The following is a 25,974-nucleotide window of genomic DNA, read 5'->3' as shown; positions in this document are numbered from 1 at the left end:
CACACACATACAGGACCGTACTCTTGCTCAAATACAAACAAACACACACACACACACATTGCTCATCCACACATACACATGCACACATGCACGCACCCACACACACGCACACACACACACACACACACACACACACACACACACACACACACACACACACACACACACACACACCGACACACACACACATTCCTGCTTACCCACACAGTAGAGAGTGAGTGTGTGTACAGTGCAATGTGGGAGTGTGTGTGTGTGTGTGTGTGTGTGTGTGTGTGTGTGTGTGTGTACAGTTTCTCCATTGTCTGGCAGTGTTTACGACGCGGCCGTCCCTCAGCTCTCTGTGTTATCAGCGGCGGGTCATGCTGGTATTTCCTGCCTGCACTAAGAGCAGAAGGTGGCACAGGATGAGTACTGCTTCCTGCCCTGGCACACCCAACACGTAGCGCCCTCCCACCCAAACCCTGCATCTAGCCAGGGCATGTCACGCTCCACTGGAGGCACAGGAGGAGGTTAGAGGAGGGACTGGGACTGGGACTGGGACTTTTACTGTGCATGGTGGTTCCATGTAGAAATGGATAAGGGGAAGGAGAGAAAGAGAGAGAAAGAAAGAGAGGGGGGGGAGAGAGAGGGGGGGGTGGGAGAGGGAGAGAGAGGGGGGTAGAGTGTAAGAGAGAGAGGGGGGTGGGAGAGTGAGAGAGAGAGAGGGGGAGAGAGAGAGGGGGGGGGGGGTAGAGTGTAAGAGAGAGGGAGGGGGGATAGAGAGAGGGGGGGAGTGTGTTAGAGAGAGAGAAATAAAGAAAGAAAAATACCATATTTCCAGCCTTGTCTTCTTCAAATGTCATTTGACTTTGAACTGTTGCATATAAACATAGGCATTCTCTACAGAATACACCAACCATACAGTAGCATTCCCAAACGTCAACGTCTCTCTGCGCTACCATAGAAATCTGGACCAGAAACTGAAACAATGTAGTGCCAACAGTGTTGATAGACTGTGTGAGTCCTTTGTTCAGAGTACATTTGACCTGCCTTTAGGAAACACATTTTCCCTCGAAAAAATGAAGTCTTGAAAACCCGGGGAGTTGCACAATCATGTGAGGGTGGAAGGAGTGCAATACTTTCCTCCAAGACACATTTGTCCTTATTTCACTTCTACACAAGACAGCTTCAAAGAATAACACAGAGAGAGAGAGAGAGGACCTTTACTGGACAAAGTCAACGTATATTTTTAGCCGCCCTTTTATTTAGTCTTTGATAAACCTCCTCCCAAGTCCCAACATAGCAGTGAACTGACTTCATCTGTAGTGTGAGAGCAGCTATTTTCTCTGCTCCTTTCAGACGCCACATGTACTGCACAACCCATACCCACCACAGCACTGACAAGTGGCCATTTTTTCATTCATGTTTACATCGTTAGTGTCCCAACCTCAGAAGAGTCCTTTGATTCTAACAGACCCCTCTTCTTCTGAGGTCTGTAGCCATGTAGAGAGTGGGACTGACTGACTGACTGACGAACTGACTGACTGATTTAATGTATGCCCCCATTTTTTATGGGTTGTGGAGAGCGTTATTTGGTTGGAATGCCCACATGGTTCTATCTGTTTGCCGTGAGGTCTTTCCCATGGGAAACGCAGAGAGGATTCTTCTCTGGGCTCATCAGAGAGAATCTGCAGATGTTTGTAAATACGCCAGTGTCTCTCTCTCTCTGTGTGTGTGTGTGTGTGTGTGTGTGTGTGTGTGTGTGTGTGTGTGTGTGTGTGTGTGTGTGTGTGTGTGTGTGTGTGTGTGTGTGTGTGATCACAGGGCTCGCATGAACTCATTTGGAACATGGCCTTTTGGATGTCATACTGGCTTCTGGAGCACACACCCATGCACTACCCTTCCCATTACACTGCACAATGTGTCCTGTAAACTGATACAGTATACATCAACTGTTTTCTATGGCACAGTTTTGGGAAGTAGTCCTTGATACTTTCGTTGGAACATTCATTTGACCAGCGCCCAATGAAACAATTTCATCTTCTTCCCTTTCATTAGAATTCCGCTTTATTCACATGTTATGGTCTTAATTTCCCTCACTGACATCAGTGATGCATATTTGAACCATTTTCATCCGGAGGAGTGGAGGGATTTGATCCCTCTCACTATGACAGTCTCCTGGGCCCAGTGTTTCAAAATGTTTAATCTGGATCAGAATGCAATCCAGGATCAGATCAAGCTGGCTGATTTCCCCCTATCCTACTCAAAATCGGACAGATATATCTGATCCTGGATAGCAGCATCACTCTGATCCAGATTAAACGTTTTGAAATACTGGGCCCTTGTCTATCATCTAGGGTTTGGGGATTTGCATGACCCCCCCCCCCCTCTATCCTCCTCTCCCCCTACACCTCCCCCCTACATATGCCCAATAATGACCACATGGGGAGACAGATGACAGGACGGGGGTTAGACCGAACTCTCCACAACTTTCCACATACTAGTGCAGGTCTGAACATTATCCTCTTGAAACAATTAGGGCCTACATGTAACGCGCCTAAATTGTGTCTTGTCATGTTTGTGCACAAGGAAAGACATGGTTTACTGTATGGTCCTTTGATGTACTGTATCTAAAGGCTGTTGTAAAAGGACAGGTCTTGTGAAATGATCACTGTTCGTTAGTTTGTTCGTTAGCTTGTGTTAGATGTTGTGATCTTACATTGTCTGTTTTTCTCCTTTTTCAAATTCCGCTGAACTCTGGGAGTGTGATTTCGTGTAATTTCATTCCATCTATGATTAAACACAGATTTGTACTGCCAACCGTAAACACTGAGGAAAGAATATTCTGGAAGAGTCACATTTCCCCGAAACAGGATGTTACCAAACTCACCAAGGACTAAGCAACATGTTCGAAGTTTTTTTTTTTCTCCTCTGCCTGTTTTTGGACACCTTTCAGTTTTCTCCCAGAGAACAATAGCTGTGAGAATGTTGTGATAGGTTGGTGGCATGTGCATACACGCATGGGAGAGAGTTAGTGAGTGAGTAAATGAGTGAGTAAGTGTGTGTGCGTGTCTGTGTGTGAGTAAATGAGTGAGTAAGTGTGTGTGCGTGTGTGTGTGTGTATGTGTGTGTGTGTGTGAGTGTATGTGTGTGTATGTGTGCGTGCATGGGTTTGTGCGTCCATGCATGCGGGTGTGTGTGTGTGTGTGTGTGTGTGTGTGTGTGTGTGTGTGGCTGTGTGAGAGAGAGTTAGCTAGTGAGTGTGTTAGAGACAGAGGTGGTGAGACCCTGACATTTCAGACATTGCCTTTAAACATTGCGGTTGTTTGTCATCAGAGAGGCAAGCAGGCGCCAGAGATTTGTCATCAGTTTCTCTGTTTGTACTCTTGGCCTGGCTGACTGTTTAACAAGAACTTGAAGCATTTGCTATTGAACAAGAAGCCACTCCGGATGTATGTCCACTTCTTGTTTATCTCTATTTGTCGAAAGGGAAAATCGAAACGCAAAGGAAGAATTGAGAAACGTCTGTCTCTCTCAAAATAGACTCTGAGGTGAGGCTCTCTGAGGAAAGCTACAATGAGAGAACACAAACAAAGATGATATGCTTGACTAGTTGGACACATGGTTGTATTTGGGATGTATTTCTGGTTGTATTTGTCTATGGAAGTGAGGGAGACAAAGGTCAGTTTAGAAGGATGTTGACCTTTGGGTGTCCCACATGTGCTGAGGTCAGCGAGAGTTGTGTTTATGACTCGCACTACTGCCTGGTCTCCACCTTGTGGCTTGGCTTCCATTGTATAGTGGTAAAATACACACACACACACACACACACACACACACACACACACACAAAGGTGTATGCCTCGGGCCTTATACAGTACTAAAACCTTATTACCCCACCCATGATATAAAGACCATGTAGTAACTGTTACGAGTGTGTGTGCGCTTGGGCCACGGTACCTAGCTGTGTGTGTGAAGTGGAGACTTCATCTGAGGAGAGTTACGAGACTAAGGTTGTAAGGTCATGTCTGCAGCATGACATCATGGCTTCAGTATGCAGAGCGAAAACACATGGCGAGCGAAGCCCAGCAATAGAGCCGTAATTGATGGGTGTTACAGTGGACTTAACCCCTCTATGCCACCCATCAGACCAACACTGGAGAACATGAAGGGGTCGTTCAGCAGCTCTTTACTCTTGATGCATGACAGCTTTGGTCCTCATGAAGGGAGACGTGCAAGACAATAACAAGAGCTGTTTAGAAAAGGACTTTATTCCAGTAGTTAGGGCTAATTGCTGTCATTTTGACAAGCTGACACTGCTACTCCAGCTGTATTTCAACTGATGATCAACAACGTGTATTTTAGATGGATTACACATGGGAAAATGGCTTTATAATGGCTTTATTTGCTGAATTGTTTTGAAGTAGATACAATACATGTAGATAGGCCTATGGGTTAAGGTTTTGTTTGTATACTTTTCTGTTCCTTTTGAAACCATTGGCATCTATTTTGGAGCGTGTCATTTCAAGTCTTGCATGCTATGTTTAAGTTGTGTACTCATAATAACATGTTTCAAGACCAGTGAGCCACAAGCTTGCAGCGCAGAGCTACAGAAAAAAACTGTCCTGCCCTCTCTCAGAAGATTTCCTGTTTCATGAGCAGTGCATACTGTGAGTCACGGGAAAGTCTCCTTGCTGCTCTATTTACTTTTCTAACCGGCGACTGAAAGTACGCGTGAGCGCAACAGGCGGACCAAAGAAAATGTGAAGAACTTCGAGAATTAAAGTGTGGATATTTTCACTTGTCAAGGGTTAGATAAATTCATATAATTTAAAAAGAGCAGTGTATAGTCCGTTTCTAAATGGAGCTACTTCGGTTTTCCGCTTTCTGGTGTGGAACGATAGTATTTGGTAGTATTCTACTAGAACAGACGGGTGAGTTTAACTTTATTTCCACATAAATGCTGCCGCTGGCTTCGTGTTATTAAGGCATTAAAGTAAGTTTACAAACATTTATGAGACGTTATTAAACGCTGGAAACGTGAACACATTGTCCTGCATAGCATAATTACCCCTCATAATTATTGCTCTTGACTTCAGTGGCAGGTGGTTAAACATAACTTAGCACATTATGCTCTACATGTAAATATGAATTATACATTGTTGCTATTTAAATCAATGTAAAACATACTATAAACCTGCAAATATATTGCCTGGTATCACTCTGAATGTTTATGCTTGTTGATTTTTCATATATGCAAATTATGTCAGTGGTGTATTTACCCGTGCAACACATCCTAAACATATATGCCTACTTTCTGCGTGTGCTCCGAAAGAGAGCCAAGAAAGAGAGTCACATCTGAATATGTGTGAGTTGAAAGTGTAGAGTGTGAATGTGTGTGAGTTGAAAGTGTAGAGTGTGAATGTGTGAGTTGAAAGTGTACCGAGAATGTACGCCCCTGTTTCTCAACGTGCAGTTCAGATGGGGAAGTGCGTTGTGTATTGGAAGTGTGCGACCTGTTGCTTCACAGTCGGACGCCACGCTACACACACCACACGCCACACCACCTGTTGCCTGGTGGTCGTTCCCCTCCCTATTGTGACGTGGGGGGTCTGTTGAGTCTTACATCAGCCTGAGGTAGACAGACTTCAGAGAGTTCATCTGGCCCATGTGTCTTCCTGTGTCTCTGTCTCCAGTCCCAATGGCACCAAACTGCTTTGACTTTGTCTGTTCCCCGCTCCCCCTCACTGCAATTATACAGCCCAGGGTGACAATTAGAAGACCCACCCCCCCACCCCCACCACCACCACTGTGCTCATGCCTCCCTGGGTTTAAATGATATAGACTTTGAGAAAAGTTTTTCTAATGATATACACTAATTACTCTGCATCAACCACCTCCCTACCACTACCACTCAGCCATAGACATTGGTATAACTGTTCTTCAAAACATACTACTAACTTTAACCTCAGGCCAAATTCTAAATTACACTTTTCAACACTGTCTGCTGCAGTTAATCTTAATGTTTTTTTTGTGTCTGCTCAGGAATTAGCGCTTAGCACTCAGACATGCTTTGATTTTATTTATTTTAGGGGTTTTTAAAAAAAAATATAGTTAGCAAGTACATAGCCCAGAGGATAACAATTATTATACAATATTATACAACACTTCCATCTTACCTCAGAAAAACAGAATCGCTTATCTCCTGCATTATTTTGACAAAATAGATACTGTATCTAGGCCAACTGTACAATAGCGTGAATGCCAGCAGCTTACATTTACATTTATGGCATTTGGCAGACATCTTTATCTAAGCTAAGTAAATGAATCATCTATCCATCAGTCATCATAAGAAAAAGTAATCTATGCTAGGACCAGGCTCTATTGGCAGTCACAATGCTAGAAGAAGGAATAATAACTTTTTTTTCTCTTTTTTTTTTTTTTAAATTTATTTATTTACAGTAGAGAAACTTGTACAGGGGGGTAGTGGGGATGAAGAGGTCTTTAGGAGGGACAGTTAAGATGTAACATGAAGAGATGGGTCTTCAATCTACGGCAGAAGATAGGTAGTGACTCTGCAGTCCTGACAGCAGTGGGAAGCTCGTTCCACCAGCGGGGCGCCAGGACAGTGGAAAGCCGTGACTGAGTAGCGCGACTGCTGCATCCACGTAGAGGCGGCGGTGCCAGGCGGCCAGCCGAGGTAGAAGAGTGATCGAGCAGGGATTTGAGGGCTGACCATTGCAATTAGGGAGGGACTGTTCCCTTTGCCGCCTGGTAGGCGAGCACCAGGGTCTTGTATCTGATGTGGGCTGCTACCGGGAGCCAGTGAAGAGTGCGAAGGAGGGGGGTGACATGGGAGAATTTGGGGAGATTGAACACCAGCGGCAGCGTTCTGGATGAGCTGCAGAGGCCTGATGGTGGAGGCGGGGAGCCCGGCCAAGAGTGCGTTGCAGTAGTCAAGGCGAGAGATCACAAGTGTTTGGACCAAGAGTTGTGCTGCTTCTCTGGTGAGGAATGGACATATCCTTCTGATGTTGTAGAGGAAGAATCTACAGGACCGTTCTGTCGCTGTGATGTTCACCGCACAGGATAAGTGGTAGTCAAGGATCACCCCAAGGTTCTTGGCTGTCTGGGAGGAGGTCACAGTACAGTTCTCCAAAGTCCTCCCGAGACAGTGAAGTTGTGGTCAATTGAGCATGATGGGTAGATTAGATTGGAATGGTTATGTCGATGTATTCTCCTGAGGGATGAAATAACAGGAATGGGGAGAAAGCACATTATGATATTTGCCGGTATAGAGATAGAGGGTTTGTGGGCAATACAAGATGTAGGTAGCGCTCAATACACTCAGAGTAGTGAAAAAATAAACTAATAGAATAACAATACTTAGTAGTTTGGCTTTCCTCTCAGGCCTTCCTCGATGGACTCCACAGACCGACTCCTTCGTCTTTGTGTCAGGAGGCTGTCGCAGAGGCTGTCGCTCTATGACCGTCAAGATAGAAATGCAGATTCTGTAATTGCTGATGACAAGCAGGGTAGCAGCCCCTCCCACCTAACAATCAGTTAATGACCAGACAGGTTTCACCACTCAATTCCGAATGTGTTCATCCTGGTCCAAGGTGAGCAGGAGTTAAATACCTTGCAGAATAGTTTCAGGCCCTCCCACTGGAGATTGACAGCAATTGGCTTCAAACAGATAGCTTTCAACAGAAACTAGGTCCCAGAGCTTAAGGCAGTATAGCCACAGCAAAATACAGCAAAACTACCAGCAACACACTGACTAACAAGGTCAAATTAACTTACTTAGACTGAAGAATAGGCTTCACCACTCAATTCCGAATGTGTTCATCCTGGTCCAAGGTGAGCAGGAGTTAAATACCTTGCAGAATAGTTTCAAGCCCTCCCACTGGAGATTGACAGCAATTGGCTTCAAACAGATAGCTTTTAACAGAAACTAGGTCCCAGAGCAGCTGCAGTGGATGTGGCTTTGAGTGCTCCCGCTGTTCCAGTTCACAGACTTCAGGATGTATTTCTGTTACTGCAAGCCACAGTTTTACTCCACCCTGCAGATTGGGTTGAAGCTGACAGCAGCACACTGGGCTGTTTGTCCTGGTTGAGTTTCTGGCATGGAGAGATACTAGTATACTACTACAGTGTGAAGACGTTGGAGGGAGTGCTGTATTTGCTCTCCCGCCTGCAGACTTTAGGCTGCATCTCTGCTCTAGAACCTGGCTCCTTCTCCTCCTTTCCTCCTCTGCTTCCCTTCATCTCCACTGATGTGAAAGAACCCAGATAGTGAGCAGATTCCTAGTGGCCATCCGTCCTCCATATTGCTTTCACCTATCCTGCCCTGTACTCTCAGATGAGATCTGCACATGAGGGAGAGGAGACAAGGAGAGGAGACAAGGAGAGGAAGCTAGTGTAGACTATTGAAATGTAGTGTCATGAGATAGCAGATAGGTGATGATTCTTTTGACATGGTGATCATGTGACCACCAGATAAAATGGCTCTCACCGGTTCACTTTCAAAAAAGCAAGAAAACGCACACCATAGTTTGGCGAGGTGCAGGCTGGCGGGTGAAACTTAAAAGGTAGAAAGAGAGCCACACACTCTTGCTGCTCCTATGCCAAATATGTATTTAACCAACGGTTAAATTTAGCAGGAAGCTGCCTTCTTCCCCAACCAGTCAGACCAAAACAGCCAAAACCCAACCCCCCACTTTGTTACTCTGATCTGAACTCTCTACGACAGAAATTGTGGAACAGGGGAGCTTAGTGGCGTAGCACACTAATGCGCTTACCACATAATCGCAAGGTTCCTGGTTCGATTCCGACCCTCGACCTATCTTGCATGTCATCCCTCCTCTCTCTCCCATCCTTCCTGTCAAGCTCTACTGTCTCTATCCCAATAAAGCAGAAATGCCTTTAAAAAAAAACATATTTAAAAAAAAGAAATTGTGGAACAGAAAAACCTTACGCTGTGCAGGCACAGTTACCAGTCCGCGAGCTTCTTACCTACTTTCACTATCGGTTGGGTCACAAGGATCACAGACGCTGTGGATGCAAGTACATTAACAGGTTCAGCTTCCTGTCACATGGGGCCTCAGTGCAGCAGTCACACTGTGCTTAAGTGGTAGCTGTGACCATTCTCTTTCTGTCTGTCTCTTGTGGTGGAAGTCTAGGATTTACCACTCTGTACTTCAGCTCTTCGGAGGTAAGAATCAAGAAACAAGTCCTGAGTGTCCACAATATCTGAGTCCGGTATTTATTGCTTGCAAACAAGAGACAAGAGCATAACAGCAGCCCAGCGTAGATCCGGGGGTCTGTTCAGCACAAGTCTGAAGAGGCGATTATCAGGGTTGTCTTTTATACAGTTTAAACATAATGGTAGGCGCCGCCAAGGCTATCGGCTGATGGGCTTGTGCTTACATGAGAGAGGGCGGGAGAGAATGAACAATAGGGAGACGTTCTTACTGATCAATTGGTGCTTTCTTACTGATCAATCGGCGTTCAACATTTCACACCTATCGGCAGGATACGTCTGCCCCCCCATTATTGCTCTCCCTCACCACTCCCTCCGAAACCACCGCTGTTCATATAGTAAATTATACAATGCTTCTCAGAATAATGGCTATAGAACTTTAGAGGTGTGGCAAGAGAGAGTGTAATCACAGTATTTACACAAGTTGTATCAGTCATAGAAGAAGTGTATAACCTGAAAACAGTTCTATCAATGTATTTTCCGTAACACTCTCTCTCTCTCTCGCTCTCTTTCTCTCTCTTTTCTCTTCCGCTTATCTCTGTTTTAGTGATTAGGAGTGTCTGTTTTCAGCATCTTTTCGTTTGTTTTTTTTTGTGTTTTTTTGTGTGTTTTTTTTGTTAAAGACGCGCCAAAAAACTCTGGGAGAAATGCACATGAGACAGCAGGAAGGGATCTGGCAGAGTCTGCTCTCTCTCTCTCTCTCTCTCTCTCTCTCTCTCTCTCTCTCTCTCTCTCTCTCTCTTGCTCTCTCAAACCCCTTCAGAGAATATTATTTGTTTCAGTCTAACCAAAGAAGACTGTTTTGAAGCTTACAGTGTGTAACGCTGTGATAATGAAACCCTATGGGATACTCAGCTGGAGGTATCCAAAATATGCATATTTTCCCAATGATAAACCAACCACTGCTGATAGACAGAGTCAAGGAAGATAGAAATGTCCTCCTAATCTCAGAAACATGGTTGGCCATGTTTCTGAGATTGGTAGTGGCTTCCATCAGCCAATCAGCAGCATGCAGCCTCATAGTGTCGCATGCATGCACGCACACACGCATGCACACACGCACGCACAAACACACACACCCACACATTCACACACACACACACGCATACGCATATACACACACACACACACACACACACACACACACACACACACACACACACACACACACACTCAAACACACCACTATTCGTATTGATGTTCACAAAGTGAATTTGCAAACGAGACAACTCATCCATTTGACAGATTAGACTACTCCTCTGAAAGACAGACATATTGATGTCCTCTTTGTTGGGAGTGATATGGTGAACGAGTTAACTTAATGAGATTGACTATAGCAAGTAGACTGGGCTTTGTCTGCTTGAAAGAGCCTTATGCTACCGGAACCTTCCATCCAGCTCACCGAACCTGTCCTCCCCTGTTTCCCTCCTCTCTCCTACTAGGGGCCACACTGGGCATGCTGAAAGTGCGGATGCTGTGTAAGTTCTGTGACGAGAAGCCCACCAGCTGTACAGGCACAGGGAGCTGTGTGATTGACTGTAGCATCACGGCTATCTGCCCCCATCCAGACGACGTGTGTGTCAGCATCTGGTGAGTGACTGACAACAGCTCCAGGCTTTGGGTTCACAATATATATACATATACTGTATATATATATACACATTCACTGAACACTTTATTAGGAACACCTATACACCTTCTCCTGGTGGAGATGGTGTGGGGAATGTTTTCTTGGCACACTTTGGGCCCATTAATACCAATCAATCATCGCTTGAATGCCACAGCCTATTTGAGTATTGTTGCTGACCATGTGCATACCTTCATTGCCACAATTTACCCATCTTTTAATGGCTACTTCCAGCATGATAATGCACCATGTTATAAAGCAAAAGTCATCTGGTTTCATGAACATGACAATGAGTTCAGTGTTCTTCAGTGGCTTTCCCAGTCACCGGATCTGAATCCAATAGAACACCTTTGGGATGTGGTAGAACGGGAGATTCACAGCTTAAAAATGCACCTGAAAAATCTGCAGGAATTGCGTTATGCAATGATGTCATCATGGACCAGAATCTCAAAGGAATGTTTCCAACATCTTGAGGCTGTTTTGAGAGCAAAGGGAGGCCCTACCCAGTATTAGTATGGTGTTCCTAATACAGTGCCCAGTGAGTGTATATTTTGGATCAGATGGCCATGTGAATATTTTTTAATAATGTGTTAAAAAATGAAAAATAAATAAAAATACCTTGTAGATAAATTGGAAAAACTGTAAAAACGACAGCCCCTCCCCCGCAGCATCCCCCCTACTTGACCTTTGACCTACAGCGACACAGACCATGTTAGTAACAGAACTGAGATGAATCTTCTGCTTGACGATTTGATTCCTCATTTGAAAGCTGCATTTGCTGTCAACACAACCTCGAAGTCGACCCAACCCACTAATCCATTGCAAATCCACTTGCAAATGCTACAAGTGTAGCCTTAGGTTTGTAAAATTCGCAGACAAGAACGAAAGAAGTGAAACAAGATGTGTAAGGCTGTTAAAAGCTGACGGCAATGCCACTGTTTCTCATTACCATGTACAGCCTTATGGGCATGGTAGGGCACAACAACACCTCTTAAACTGGCTTTCACAACATCACGGCTGCCATACCACCCAGCAGGAGGAGACAGTAGCCTGTAAGGTGTGTGTATGTGTGTGTGTGTGTGTGTGTGTGTGTGTGTGTGTGTGTGTGTGTGTGTGTGTGTGTGTGTGTGTGCGTGTGCGTGTGCGTGTGCCCATCCTCAGGGCTTTCTGCTGCACATGTATGATGTTCTTTTAGAACTGGGGATACAAATGATCTGACTGTTGAGTCTAATCATTACCATATAGCTTCGACTGCAGGTTTTTAAGTAAAGTTATTACCCCCTCTGGTCACTGTGGGTCCCAATTTGCGTACTTGATCAAATAGGGGCAAAGTCGGCCATCTTTACCTTAATATTCTAATAGATGCAATGAGAAGTAATCCAATGGGAGTTTCCATGATATGCAAAGCATTTTCAGACTGTTTACAAAAACCGTCAATTACAGTTTTCTCAAAAAATTCATTGTTAAAATCAAGCTAAAAACAATTCTGAGTTGTACAGCATATGTGTTGGTTGTCTGTTCCCAGGAGGAAGAAAGATGACAACGTCACCATAGACACCAAATGCCACAACCCGGCCGACAAGCTGCATGGCCTGGTGCTGGAGGACTACAACAACAGCAAGTGTGAGATGAGGGAGAGGACCGAAATGGGATCCCAGTTCTTCATCTGCTCCTGCTCTGAGGACGAGTGCAATCAAGACGTCTTCTTCACCCCCTGTGAGTCCTTATGTAGTGCTAGGTCAAGTGCTATGTCCTTATGTAGCGCTAGGTCAAGTGCTATGTCATGTCATGTCATGCTTATGATAGCTTAATTTAGGTGTCAGAGTTGGTTATTTATGTTATGACCAACACAGTGGAACTAGAACTGGGCCTTACTGTATTACAGTAGCCTATAACTAGGGCCTGGAGTTTTCCCTGTTCAGGTTACATAGTCAGGAAAAACTCCGGGCCCCTAGACATACAACATAACCTAGTCCTGGGTGTTTCGACCATATGAAGGTGATGGATGTGCTTATGAAACTGTGATGAGGTCGTCATGTAAGGTGTCATGCATGAACACATACACGTGCGTACTGCACACAACCTCCAAATACAAGATTGCAAACAGGTTTTTTAGCACTGTGGAGGCATGTTGGCTGTGGACTCGCTCCAGCTCTAATCTCGGCCCTGGAATCAGATGTATTTTGACTACAGCATCCAGGCAATAATAACAGGGAGGTACATTTCCGAAACCTGGCTTTCCAGAGCAGTCAAATTGAAAGCATCTGCAGCACATCGCACAACGACGTCATGGAAAAACGTTTCTCTCTGTGTTCGGTGAGGTGGATGGATGGCCCTGTGCACCGTCCAACAGCTCACCACATTACATCTGACAGGGTTGTACTGTACTGCACAGCTCCAACATGAATGAATGGTGGAAACCTTCACCCAGCAAGGCATTAATACCAGCAGTGTTCTCCACCGTGGCCCAAGCTGAGGGTCAGCCGTATTCAGTCAGAGAGATGGCAGAGGCACAGGGACATGTTTTGTCGTAACCAATGGTCTCTCTCTCTCTCTCGTTCTCTCTCTCTTTTTCTCTCTCTCTCCCTCTTTCTCTCTCTCTCTCGCTCTCTCCCCCTTTCTCTCTCTCTCTCCCTCTCTCTCTCTCCCTTTCTCTCTCTCTCCCCCCCCCCCCCCTCTCTCTCCCTTTTTCTCTCTCTCCCTCTCTCTCTCTCTCTCTCTCCCTCTCTCCCTCTCTCTCTCTCTCTCTCTCTCTCTGAGAAAATGAAAACAAACTGACTGGGGCCACATTGAGGATTTCAGACATGTGGTTTCCTGTCTGAAAAAGGAGCGGGCTTGACGGACACTGTATTCACACACACACACACACACACACACACACACACACACACACACACACACACACACTCTCAGCCGCTCACTGCGCCAAACATTCTGCTAATATCTGTCTGAATTTATAGCCCCTAACACTGCCATGACACGACAGACTGCCTAGACAATGACAACTTGTTGATGACTCATTTATGACCCTCTGCAAACTGATCTACAATAGGAGTGGTGTCTCACATACCATGTTGTTTCACATGGCTTTTTTATGAGGCTCTATTTTGCTCACTAGTAACCCAGAATAAGAACATAAATACAGCATTTGCATGAACTTTTATCAGTTTGCCAGCTTGGTCTGTCTCGCAGAGCAGACCCAGACACCACTCCTTGAAACTGGAAAAATCATTCAGACGTGTTCTATGTAGAGAAACAATGTGTGGTTGACAAGGACAGGGTTCAAGCACAGTGTGTTCGCCAGACGCAGATGCTTATTGACATTCCCCACTATAGTGTCAGGTTCCTCTGTTTAGGCTCAGAGTGGAAGGATTAGTTTACCTTTCCCAAGATGCTTGATGGGAGCTACGGTAGAAGTCTGCGTTTTATTGGTTTCCTAGTGCTGAAGGAAGTCAAGTGTTATGTTTTGAACTTCATGGTCTGCATGAGGGAAAAGCACAACTGAGGTGTCGGTTTACGTCAAAGTGTTATGTAATGTTAGACATGTTTTAAACACTACAAAGACCATGATTTATTTTTGATATCTCTCTATGGGTGGCCTATAACATCTGTGGTGTTGCCTCTGCTTTCTTCTCTCTTCCCCCTCTCCTCAAGACACGTCAGCCTGGTTCCTCTGCTGGTTCTCTCCTCCTTTCTCCCCTTCTCCTCTTCTCTAACATCTTCTCTCTTCTTCTCCTCCTAGATTCCCTGGACTCCCAGGTGGTGTCAGTGATCCTGGTCAGCCTGGTTCCTCTCCTGGTTCTGGCGGTGCTCGTCATCACCTCCTTCTACTGGTACCGCGTCTACTGCCAGCGCCGCGCCGGCACCAAGCGCAAGAAGAACTTCAGCGACGGCCGCGCCATCATGATGGACGAGGAGGGCACCGACAGCAGCTCCACGCTCGCCAACAACCTCAACCACAACACCGAGCTCCTCCCCATCGAGCTGGACGGCGAGGTGGGCAAGGGCCGCTTCGCCAAGGTCTACAAGGCCAAGCTGAAGCAGGGCGCCACCGCGGCAGAGCCCTTCGAGACCGTGGCCGTCAAGATCTTCCCAGACGAGGAGTACGCCTCGTGGAAGAACGAGAAGGACATTTTCTCGGACGCCGACCTGAGGCACGAGAACGTTCTCCACTTCTTGACGGCGGAGGAGAGGACGGTGCAGAAGCAGTACTGGTTGGTCACGGCGTTCCAACCCCGGGGGAACCTCCAGGAGTACCTGACGTGTCACGTGATCACGTGGGAGGACCTCTGGGTGTTGGGGGGGTCGATGGCGCGGGGCGTGGCACACCTCCACAGCGATCTCACGCCCTGCGGCCGCTATAAGGTGCCCATCGTCCACCGTGACATCAAGAGCTCCAACATCCTGGTGAAGAGCGACCTCACCTGCTGTCTGTGTGACTTCGGACTGGGCCTCCGGCTGGACAACTCGCTGTCTGTGGACGAGCTGGCCAACAGTGGACAGGTAGTAGCAGTAGTAGTAGTAGCAGTAGTAGTACTGTAGTAGTAGCAGTAGTAGTACTGTAGTAGTAGCTGTAGCAGCAGCAGTAGCAGTAGTAGTAGTAGTAAGTAGTAGTAGTAGTAGTAGCAGTAGTAGTACTGTAGTACCTGTAGTAGTACTGTAATAGCAGTAATAGCAGTAATACTGTAGTAGTAGTAGTAGTAGTAGTAGTAGTAGTAGTAGTAGTAGCAGTAATAGCAGTAATACTGTAGTAGTAGTAGTAGTAGTAGTAGTAGTTGTAGTAGTAGTAGTAGCAGCAGTAATAGCAGTAATACTGTAGTAGTAGTAGTAGTAGTAGTAGTAGTAGTAATAGTACTGTAGTTGTAGTAGTAGTAGCAGTAACTCTAAGGGGGAAATTGATTGCAGAATTGTTTCCATAAAAGCAATATGTTTTCCCCCTTCCTTTCCCTATACACCTTTGGGGTCTCAATAATAATAATAATTATAATAATAAACTTTATTTATATAGCACCTTTTTAAAACAATGTTCCAAAGTGCTTTACACATAATATATAAGTAGAAACAGTAAAACACAGACACATAAAAAAGAATAAGAGCAGCATCAAAAATAAAAGTAGAAAAACATTAAAACACAACACATTAAAAAGAATAAGGGCAGCATCAATTAAAGGCTAGTCTATAAAATTAGTTTTAAGAAGACATTTAAAGGAGAATACTGATCTTGCTAGCCTAATATCCTCAGGCAGGTCGTTCCAGAGTCTAGGGGCCTTAATGGCAAAGGTGTGTGTGCGAGCGTGCGTGTGTGTGTATGTGTGTGGCCTCTCATTGTCTCCCCTGATAAATAATGTCCATAGAGCAGGTGGTTTGTTAGGCTTGTTGTTGTATTACAGTAATCAGACGCACAGTGTTGATTGAAGTCCTAATAGAGCCATTATGCTGCTCTAATAGGACAGGGTCATTTACACTTTGTTATGGAAGGAACTCATTACAATGGGCCCTTTCAGAAGGTGCCTCCTCTACTGTCTGAGTCTGTGACATTCATTGTCTCATAATGTCACCTAATACCGTGGAGGGAGAGACTGGGGAGGTACTTGCCCCGGCTCTCCACATTTCAAGTCCTCTACTAAATCACACTTCTAATCACACTTCACACGTCATTCGGATCTTTTCATTAACTCTGCTACCGTATCTATCCGGTGTATTCATGTTTTAAATAGGTCACTCAGTGTAGCGTTTCGCCTTGCCAGTCCTTGCCAGTGACCTGAACTCACAGTAATACATACATTGTTGTTGTTGTTGTTGTCGTTGTCGTTGTCGTCGTTGTCGTTGTCGTCGTTGTCGTTGTCGTTGTTGTTGATGTTTTTACATTTACATTTACATTTATGGCATTTAGCAGACGCCTTTATCCAAAGCGACTTACAACAATACATTTGTTTAAGTAAGTGAATCATCTATCCAACAGTGATCATAAGACAAAGTAATCAATGCTCACACCAGGGGCCATTGGCAGTCGTAATGCCAGTAGACTATTGTTGTTGATGTTGATGTTGATTGTCTGTTGTTCCAGGTGGGCACAGCCAGGTACATGGCCCCAGAGGTGCTGGAGTCCAGGATCAACCTGGATAACATTGAGTCGTTCAAACAGACCGACGTCTACTCCATGGCCCTGGTGCTGTGGGAGATCACCTCCAGGTGTAACGCTATTGGAGGTAACGTATGATGACCCATATGGAAGCTGACCAATCATCAATCAAATCCCCCAATCAATACATCAAACAAACAATCACATTTTTAATAGTGCTTTTATCAAAATAGTTCGTCAATAAAGGGACAATCTGGGATTCAAACAATAACAAAGCGTTCTCTTTTCTCTTGAGAGGAGGTCTATGCCTTGGTGAAGGTGCCCATAGGAATGGTTCTCTGCCACAACAGTAATCAATGGGAAAGAACATTCCTGAAATTCCTTCAGGACTAGTAGTTAACTCAGAAACGTTATAAAAGTCACACTGTTTTCCCTGTTTGTAAGCACTGGTACCTAATCTCAGTTAGTGATCCATTTCTAATAGTGTCATGGCCACTGGTTACTGGTATGCAGATCACCTTTACCTTGAGCTTGTCTGAGTGCCCTTCGTCTGTGTGCACGGAGATAGTAGTGGCGTTGTGAGACAGATAGGGAACGTCCCTCTGCTCCATGACTCAGTGTGGGAACCGTTTAAAAAAAGGGGTCACACAACCCATCGATCTTCTTGAGCTCTCAGCCAACAGAACAGAACAACGTCTCGCTTAACTAATGTACCTCATTTCCTGTTTATCATCCCAGCACAGCAAAACAAAACAATAATAGAATCGAGGGATTGTCCAATCCAACGGCCATGCCACAGGGCTATATTTCATTTGACAGGGAGGAGGTGTGGTGTTTGTTTTGACTCCCCCCCCCCCCCCCCGTGTGTGTGTCTCTGTGGCCCAGTTTGTTAAGCATCAGGGCTGGTTCTGTGACAGAGTGATTGAAGACTGGTGGTGGGTGGTGTTGTGTTGGTGTTGGGCCGGACGGGTTTCAGCGCTTCTGCCCATTTCCTGTTTTCCACTTTAACCCCTCAGTGGCCCCTTTAACTTTTCCCCAGAGTAGCCTACTCACTGAAGGAAAAACATGTAGGAATGGCCCACAGTCCCCTCTCACTTTTCAGTGTGTTTGTGTGTGTGTGTGTGTGTGTGTGTGTGTGTGTATGCACGTGCGTGCGTGTCCTGTGGGTACACCTCCTGAAATTAAAATAGTCTCCATTTCCTGTTTTGCAAGGAGCAATGATTTACAGGGACACTTGGTTGTGCTACATTCAGTCTGGTGACGGAGGGATTGTCTTGGCATGAACAAGTGCTGTAGCTGTCTATAGCAACATAGTTGTGGTGGTGGTGATGATGATGATGATGATGATGATGATGATGATGAAGGAGATCCAGACCTAGTGGCTAGAGTGTGTAGTGGCGAAAGGTTACACTGCTTCTTCAAATAGTCGCGTTGTAAGTTGTATTTAAGGACAACTCAGTAACCACTTAAAGCCTGGATATTTGTTTTTCTTTATTTCATTCATATATTCATTCATCCATTAATTCATTAGTGCCGCAGCTGCCTGGGAGAATCCATGTGTTTTGGTTTAGTCTGCTGCTCTCTGCCAGACCCTCACTCTCTTCCCATAGAGCTGGCATGTGTCCCATAGGCAAGTGAAGAGGAGAAATGTATGGTAGTGCCTTAGAGAAATACCCCAGGAGACCCTCGCATGTTAAAAGGTTAAATTGTTTTTCAAATTCAGGCTACCTTGCCTCCTAGCTCCTACATAGCTGGGTAGTTTAAGCTGCTTAGATGAACTCTACTCTGCTGCACTGACTGTTATTATATATATATATTTCCTTGGGGCTAAGCGTTAACAATGATAGAATAAAATTAAGCTGCAAACAGGGATGACCCGTATTCCAAGCCTTTCACCCTTTGGGCTTTCTTCAGAATAACAGATTTATTTTATAAGTCTTCACATTTGGTTTAGCCACCACACCATCCATTGTCAAGCAGTGGCGTTTCGTCATTCAGGGCCCGGCCCCACCAGCAGGTGGTGCTGTTGTCCTATCTTCATATCTTCATATCTGTTAGCAAATCGATTTTTTATTTTTTTATCTTTGGTTAATGAAACATTCACACCTGTGCTTTAGTTTATTTTCCTTGAGTATGGAAGCTCTGAAATGCGTGAAATTCACAGCTGGCCGGCTGGCTGGCTCAGTGCTACTGTTTTTTATGGTAGTGGGGCCAGTCCTGTTTGGCCCTTCTCTGTCAATGAAATGCAATGGTTGTGCGCATGCTCAAAGTATGCCTCTCCGTTGAGTCAAAGGCAAGCTCAAGTGGTTCAAAAAAGTACTACAGCCAGAGAAAGACAACATGGCTGGAGTTTACATAGTGTGGGATTGTGGACGATGGGGGCTCTTACCATTTAAGAGCTATAGCTCTCCAAGAATTAGGGAAACAATAAGTTGTAATAGTAATAATAATCTTAACAATTACCCTTTCAGGGCTTGGACCCCTAATAAGTGAGTCTTGAAATATCACCTGTGAACACACAGACAAACAAACACACACACACACACACACACACACACACACACACACACACACACACACACACACACATACATACACACACACACACACACACACACACACACACACACACACACACACACACACACACACACACACACACACACACACACACACTGATTGACACATCTCACTGCAGCAATTTAATGACTGGGTGAAGCCTTGGCTTCTCTGTGTCTCTACCACCATCTGCCTCAGTGCCTCAGCAGACAGATGTCAGAACAGATCCACCGTCACGCTGTTAGACACACACGCACACACACACACACACACACACACACACACACACACACACACACACACACACACACACACACACACACACACACACAGAGTAACACACACACACACAGAGTAACACACACACACACACACAAACACACACACAGAGTAACACACACGCACACGCACACACACACGGAGGCACTTTGTCACAGCGTCTGATCTGAGATCTGTCACGCTGTAAGAGCGTGCCCGTCTGTCAACAGCCTTAGTGACGACCTCCGAGAGGCGGGCAGCAGGTAGCGGCAGACATCACAAGACTCTCTCTATCCTCTACCAGAGTGGAGAGAGAGAGAGCAGTCTGTATAACCCACCTGTCTCTCCCTCATGTTTGGCTGGTGAGGAATTAGTAGCAGGAAGACAAGGCAGGGAAAACGTTCCCCAGGCAGAGCTACAGTGAGGAGGAAGAGGAGAGAGTGGTGTTGACCATGTCCAGCTATAGGACACATGCCGTCACTCCTCTGTCTGTCTGTCTGTCTGTCTGTCTGTCTGTCTGTGTCTGTCTGCCTGCCTGCCTGCCTGCCTGCCTGCCTGCCTGTCTGTATGTCTGTCTGTCTGTTTGTCTGTCTCTGTCTCTGTCTGTCTGTCTGTCTGTCTGTGTCTCTGTCTGTGTCTCTGTCTGTCTGTTTGCCTGCCTGTCTGTCTGTTTGTCTGTCAGCCTGTCTGTCTGTCACCTAGCAGCTTTTAACAACCTGTGAGGAAATAGAACAAGTGTCAGAGCCCCCTACCAATACACACTCCATCTTAATCAAAACCAGAGGAAGGGAGTGATGGGGGGGTATTGTATTGCAGCTCACAACTGCTGTATCCCAGACACGTTCCAGTTGTCCGTACACGTTGAAATCAGAGTTTATTGTTGCAAACAGAATAGTGATACATCAAATATGCCATGGTAAACAGCTGAAGGATGGGGCTGGAGAAATGTAACCACTCTCAAATTCATAGACAGAGGTATGGATGCAAGGACTGACCAACCACGTTGTGTAGCTATACAGTGTTAGTTTTACAAACAACTGAGCAAAACAAGGTTATATTTTAGATTCAGATGGGGTAAGACGGGTAACTACTGTAAGCTCATGAGGCATTTCTAAAGAGTCATGGATATATACGTATATCATTCATTTCAAAGTCTAAAAATGTATGTACCAATCCCAGATTGCCCCTTTTAAGGAAGATTTCTCTCAAATATATCCAGTGTTTCTTTTCTCAAACCACTACATTCTTTGTCTTGTTTTTGTCTTCTTAGTCACTTTTTGTTTTGTCCTTCAGACTTTAATTCGAGGTTTGCCTGCAAAGACCAGTTTACTTTTTAAACCAATGTTGACGATTTCTTCAATTTTAGAAAACACCAGTTGTGTGTAGACCGCAATGTGGCCATAAGTGGACTAAGAAATTCATACGGCATATATTGGGAGCCATTGTTATTGGAATAAGAGTACAAACAAGTTTGCACAATAGTTTCATAAATAGGCTCTCTCTCTCTCTCTCTCTCACACACACACACACACACACACACACATGCACACACACACACACACACACACACACACACACGCACACACATATCAAAGCAGTCAAAGGAAAAACCTATCCTCAGCTCCCCTCAATCTTCAGTAATGAGGGATGGGTGGGTGTATTTTTGGATGGATGTATTTCTGCTGAAACACTGAAACCACAGAAATCTTGTTGTCAAAAACAGGAACTGTGAGCCTGTAGAGTCAGCTGCACGTCTTTACGTCCTAGGGCCCAATTCCTGTCTGTGTTCGTCTAGTATTCCTGTGAGCCTCTCCACTGGGCAAGGCTGGTAGCCTCTATACAAGCCTCAATGCACTGTGCATGCAGATAGCTCATCAGGAGTAGGATAGCTCAAAGGTATAGCTCACACCAAAATAAATATTATTATTATTATTATTATTATAACAATAATAATAATAATAATACATTTGTCAGTGGTGCTCATAGCTAATGAGTGAGTGTCCCACAGCCCAGGTACCTGTATTAATTTTGGGAAACACCTGTTGTTGACATGGACTCCACGTTGCCTTTGCCCCAGAACAACCCTGTTTCTGGGCTCTGACTAACGTCTGCTCCCTGTTATTGCAAGAGAATGTTTTTGCTGTATGGAGTGATTATTAAATTGCGGCTAATTGACTTGCATTCCACCTTTTTCATCGTCGGAAATCTTCTGGAAGACGACTTCTAGTTCCACGTTAGTGTTCTAACACACTGTTCGTAAGCCTGCTATGGTGCCCTGTTAAAGCACATGTTTTTGAACTCGACGCTTTTCAAAGTGAATTTGAGTTTGATTTGTTGTCTTACTCCCTGACAGACAGATCAGATCAATGTAAAGATAAATAGTTTTGTGGAAACTGTTGACCCAAAGTTTCCTAGACTGCATCTCCCCAAGCCAAAGCTTTGAAATCCAGCCTTGAGTAAACTCCATTGGCGTGTTGGGTTTTGACAAGCATTTTGGATGCTGGGTAAGATCGCTGACTCACAGCCAACAGAGAGTCGGTGAGTTGTTTTACGCACGCTCACACCGAGGGGAAATACAATAATATTGAATGTTTCTCTTCAGCAGGTTTAAAAAACACCTGGCCCCTGACAGTTGTTATCTCCTCTGTGTGTGTGTGTGTGTGTGTGTGTGTGTGTGTGTGTGTGTGTGTGTGTGTGTGTGTGTGTGTGTGTGTGCGCGTGCACGTGTGGTCGTGTGTGTGTGTGTGTGTGTGTGTGTGTGTAAGCCAAATATTTCTCTCTCTTTACTGGATTTTTCCCTGGTCCCAGAGCCTACAGTAAAACACGTGTATCTTTTGAATTGTGTTGCTCTGTGCCCCTGCTTGACTGTATGGGGTTTGTGTGTGTTTGTGTTCAGAGGTGAAGGACTATGAGCCACCCTTCGGTAAGCAGAGGGAGCACCCGTGTGTCGAGAGTATGAAGGACAGCGTTCTGAGAGACAGAGGCAGACCAGAGATCCCCAACAGCTGGATCAACCACCCGGTAACAATACCTTTATTACACACACACACACACACACACACACATACACACACACACACATCGCAGGTGCACATGCAAGCTCAATCACAAGAATGCTTATAGAGATACTTGCACTGGACTGTCTCCAAACCATACACAGATGTGCAGACAGGGATGAACTTCCATCGTGCGTGTTTCTGTATGACTGCTGACTGATTGTGTCGTGTGTTCCACGGCGCCCCCTACAGGGCATCCAGGCGGTGTGTGGGACCATAGACGAGTGCTGGGACCACGACCCCGAGGCCCGTCTCACGGCTCAGTGTGTGGCGGAGCGCTTCAATGACATGGAACACCTGGACAAGCTGTCTGGCCGCAGCAACTCTGAGGAGAAGATCCCAGAGGACGTCTCTGTGGTGGACGAGAAATAGACCTTAACACCAACAGCGCTCCCTGCCAAGGCGGCTGAGGAACTACAACGAGAGATTCATTCAAGTGGAGTGATGTGCTTGTATATTTGTCCTGCTTGTGACGGACGACGGCCAATGAGCAAACAGTCGTTGTCGTGTGTCATGGTGGATGTTAAGGGAACACAACAGAAACTGTTAATGTTGGTTTTCCCCAAGTTGTGCTCCAAAGACGGATCAAGCCACACCAGGGATGGGAGAACGTATACAGCCTTAGTAACTAAGATACTGTTTGCACTTTATCAATATCTATGCATAACAAATGATGTATATTAAGTTACTGTATATTGATTATGCCAATACAGGGTAGTTGAAAAAGGAAGGTTTTTCAACTGAAAAGATGCAGAAAAGAAGAGAGCGGCTAATACCGGCAACACTAATAACATCTTTGCCTGGTTCAGACAGGTGGCATTGGATGACTACAGGCAATGTGACTGTGAGGACGGTGCTATAGAAGAAACCACGGTTCAGGATTCATTTCTCAGAGCACGAAACATTAAAAAAAAAGGATCAGAGCTCGGAAATAAAAATGAATCCAACCCAATAAGCCGAGTGGAATACTGATATCCCATCACAAGGACGATGAACTGTCGAATATAGACCTGAGAGGAATAAAAAGGGAATGTACTGTAGATATATTACTCGGAGGACTCGAGGCTATAAAAGAACGTCTTATTTAATCAAGGCAGGAGTATAAAGGCCAGAGAGATATCATAACAAAAGGGCTCTGAGCTAGAAGTACTTTACGTGGCGTTCCAGCCCAGCAGTACAGCAGTTGCTAAATTCTGGAGGATAAATGGACATTATAGGAAACGATGTGACCAGAAAGGAAATTCGATCCTTTCTCATTAAAGATGTATATCAAACTTGCTCTATGTATAATGTTGAAAGCCATTAAAGTTTTTCAGTATACAGTACTTTTATTTTGATTGAATTCTTTTTACATTGTATAGCACAGAATGAAATGTTCTCTTGTTTCCTGTCATTGCTAATTAACCTTGACCTGACCTTGGTTTCCCTATTTGATGTAATAACTGATTATCCGCTTGGTCACCCCAAACACTAATCTAGGAATCGGATGGGCTTAAGCAACATGGTTCTATAGTTGTTCCACCATGTCCTCTGGACATGTGGAGTTTTGGCCACCTTGCTACTACCTATAATACCAATCCAGTCCCTTTTCAGATCTACACTGCTATGCATGTGTCAAGGCTAGGGAGAAGGGACTAGGCCTTGTTTCTGGACACTGTTACGTGGGTAAGAGGGAGGTGAGAAGTTCCACAGGTTCAGAAAGCCTTGGCGGTCATGACAGTCCTTTGATGCTCTTCCCAACCAGAGCTGTCTGTCTGTGTCTGTCTGGCTGTCTGTCTGGCTGGCTGGCTGGCTGGCTGGCTATCTGGCTGTCTGTCTGGCTGTCTATCTGTCTGCCTGTCTGCCTGTTTGTTTGTCTGTCTAACTATCTATCTGTCTGTCTATCTGCCTGCCTGCCTGCCTGCCTGCCTGTCTCTCTGTCTATCTGTCTGCCTGTCTGTCTGTCTGTCTGCCTGGCTGTCTGTTTGGCTGTCTCTGTCTGTCCGTCTCTGTCTCTCAGCCTGCCTGCCTGCCTTCCTGCCTGCCTGTCTGTCTGTCTGTCTGTCTGTCTGTCTGTCTGTCTGTCTGTCTGTCTGTTACAGCGACAGCTGTCCTGAACAAACCTATAGTATGGCACCTACAGATGCACAAGTATCTAGTGAGTATCTAGGGGTTACATCTGAACAGTTGGTTGGTTGGGTGAGAGGTTCAGCTAGTTCAGAGAGACTTTGATCCCTTTCCCAGTTGACAGGCCAAGCAGTCAGGTATGTATGTAGTGTATATGTCTCCGTCTGTCTGTCTGTCTGTTTGTCTGTCTGTCTGTCTGTCTGTCTGTCTGTCTGTCTGTCTGTCTGTCTGTCTGTCTGCCTGCCTGCCTGCCTGCCTGCCTGCCTGCCTGCCTGCCTGTCTGTCTGTCTGCCTGCCTGCCTGCCTGTCTGTCTGTCTCTCTGTCTGTCTGTCTGCCTGTCTGTCTGTCTGTTTGTCCGTCCACCCATCTGTCTGCAATAGCTGTCCCGAACTAACCTACAGTATGACGGCTGTTCCCCGTGTCCCATAGCAACATTGTGGAAAACACACACCTTTGCCAACCCCCTGACTAACTGTGAGCCAAGGAGCTCACTTGCTGCCTGGACTCCACAAGAAATCATCTCTCGCTGGGGGAACGTAAATCCTCTACCGACCGAGAGGTGTGTGTGTGTGTGTGTGTGTGTGTGTGTGTGTGTGTGTGTGTGTGTGTGTGTGTGTGTGTGTGTGTGTGCTACACAGCGCTAAATTTAATCCTCTGCTTTTCAAGTGGCAAACTATCAGTTAGATGGCTTTCAACCACAGTCCAATTATTTTTGGAACTATGAATGTAGGCAAGGTTATTTCCTCACTCAAAATTAATTTCGATGCTGTCTGTCATGGGTGCCTTTGTTGAATTTTTATTCTGTGTAATGCAAATGCTACAGAGGGAGAGAGAAGGTTTCATACCTGTATTTCTGTCACTGTCGTCTATTTCTAGTGGATTTTTCTATGAGTGCCACTGGGCACACATGCTGTGTGGTACACTAGTACAGAGAGTACAAATTGGAGTCTGGACAGGGCCTAAGGCTATACACACAGTTGACAAATGGATAACTGTGTTTCATTGTAAATGGGCCAGATGGGAGACCACAGGTAGGATTAGCAT

At 45.4% G+C, this 25,974-nt stretch overlaps 1 protein-coding gene and 1 long non-coding RNA gene across 2 annotated transcripts; one reads left to right on the top strand and one right to left on the bottom strand.

Moving 5' to 3' along the window:
- Window positions 1–4,710: 4,710 nt before the first annotated feature.
- On the top strand, window positions 4,711–24,131 carry LOC310812220 (TGF-beta receptor type-2-like). Its single transcript, XM_083680660.1, has 7 exons — window positions 4,711–4,913; window positions 10,684–10,831; window positions 12,394–12,584; window positions 14,611–15,371; window positions 16,936–17,077; window positions 22,664–22,788; window positions 23,016–24,131. Exons 1-7 carry the CDS (start codon window positions 4,841–4,843, stop codon window positions 23,193–23,195), a joined length of 1,620 nt encoding a protein of 539 aa, XP_083536786.1. The 5' UTR covers window positions 4,711–4,840; the 3' UTR covers window positions 23,196–24,131.
- Window positions 6,077–8,980, bottom strand: LOC310812221. The gene is made up of 3 exons (XR_014554500.1): window positions 7,783–8,980; window positions 7,366–7,461; window positions 6,077–7,219 (listed from the first exon to the last, which is right to left on the bottom strand). It is a non-coding gene; the product is annotated as an uncharacterized lncRNA (long non-coding RNA).
- Window positions 24,132–25,974: the final 1,843 nt, after the last annotated feature.

Source organism: Argentina silus (genome assembly GCF_951799395.1).
Source record: "Argentina silus genome assembly, chromosome: 11".
NCBI lineage: Eukaryota > Metazoa > Chordata > Actinopteri > Argentiniformes > Argentinidae > Argentina > Argentina silus.
This window is presented reverse-complemented; position numbering and strand designations above follow the sequence as displayed.

What these genes read in the sequence shown, in the direction of transcription:
- LOC310812220 (XM_083680660.1), top strand. Translation starts at nt 4,841, where the DNA reads ATGGAGCTACTTCGGTTTTCCGCTTTCTGGTGTGGAACGATAGTATTT. An exon ending in GACGTGTGTGTCAGCATCTG is followed by an intron (nt 10,832 to 12,393) that starts GTGAGTGACTGA and finishes GTCTGTTCCCAG; the next exon opens with GAGGAAGAAAGATGACAACG. An exon ending in CAGGTGTAACGCTATTGGAG is followed by an intron (nt 17,078 to 22,663) that starts GTAACGTATGAT and finishes GTTTGTGTTCAG; the next exon opens with AGGTGAAGGACTATGAGCCA.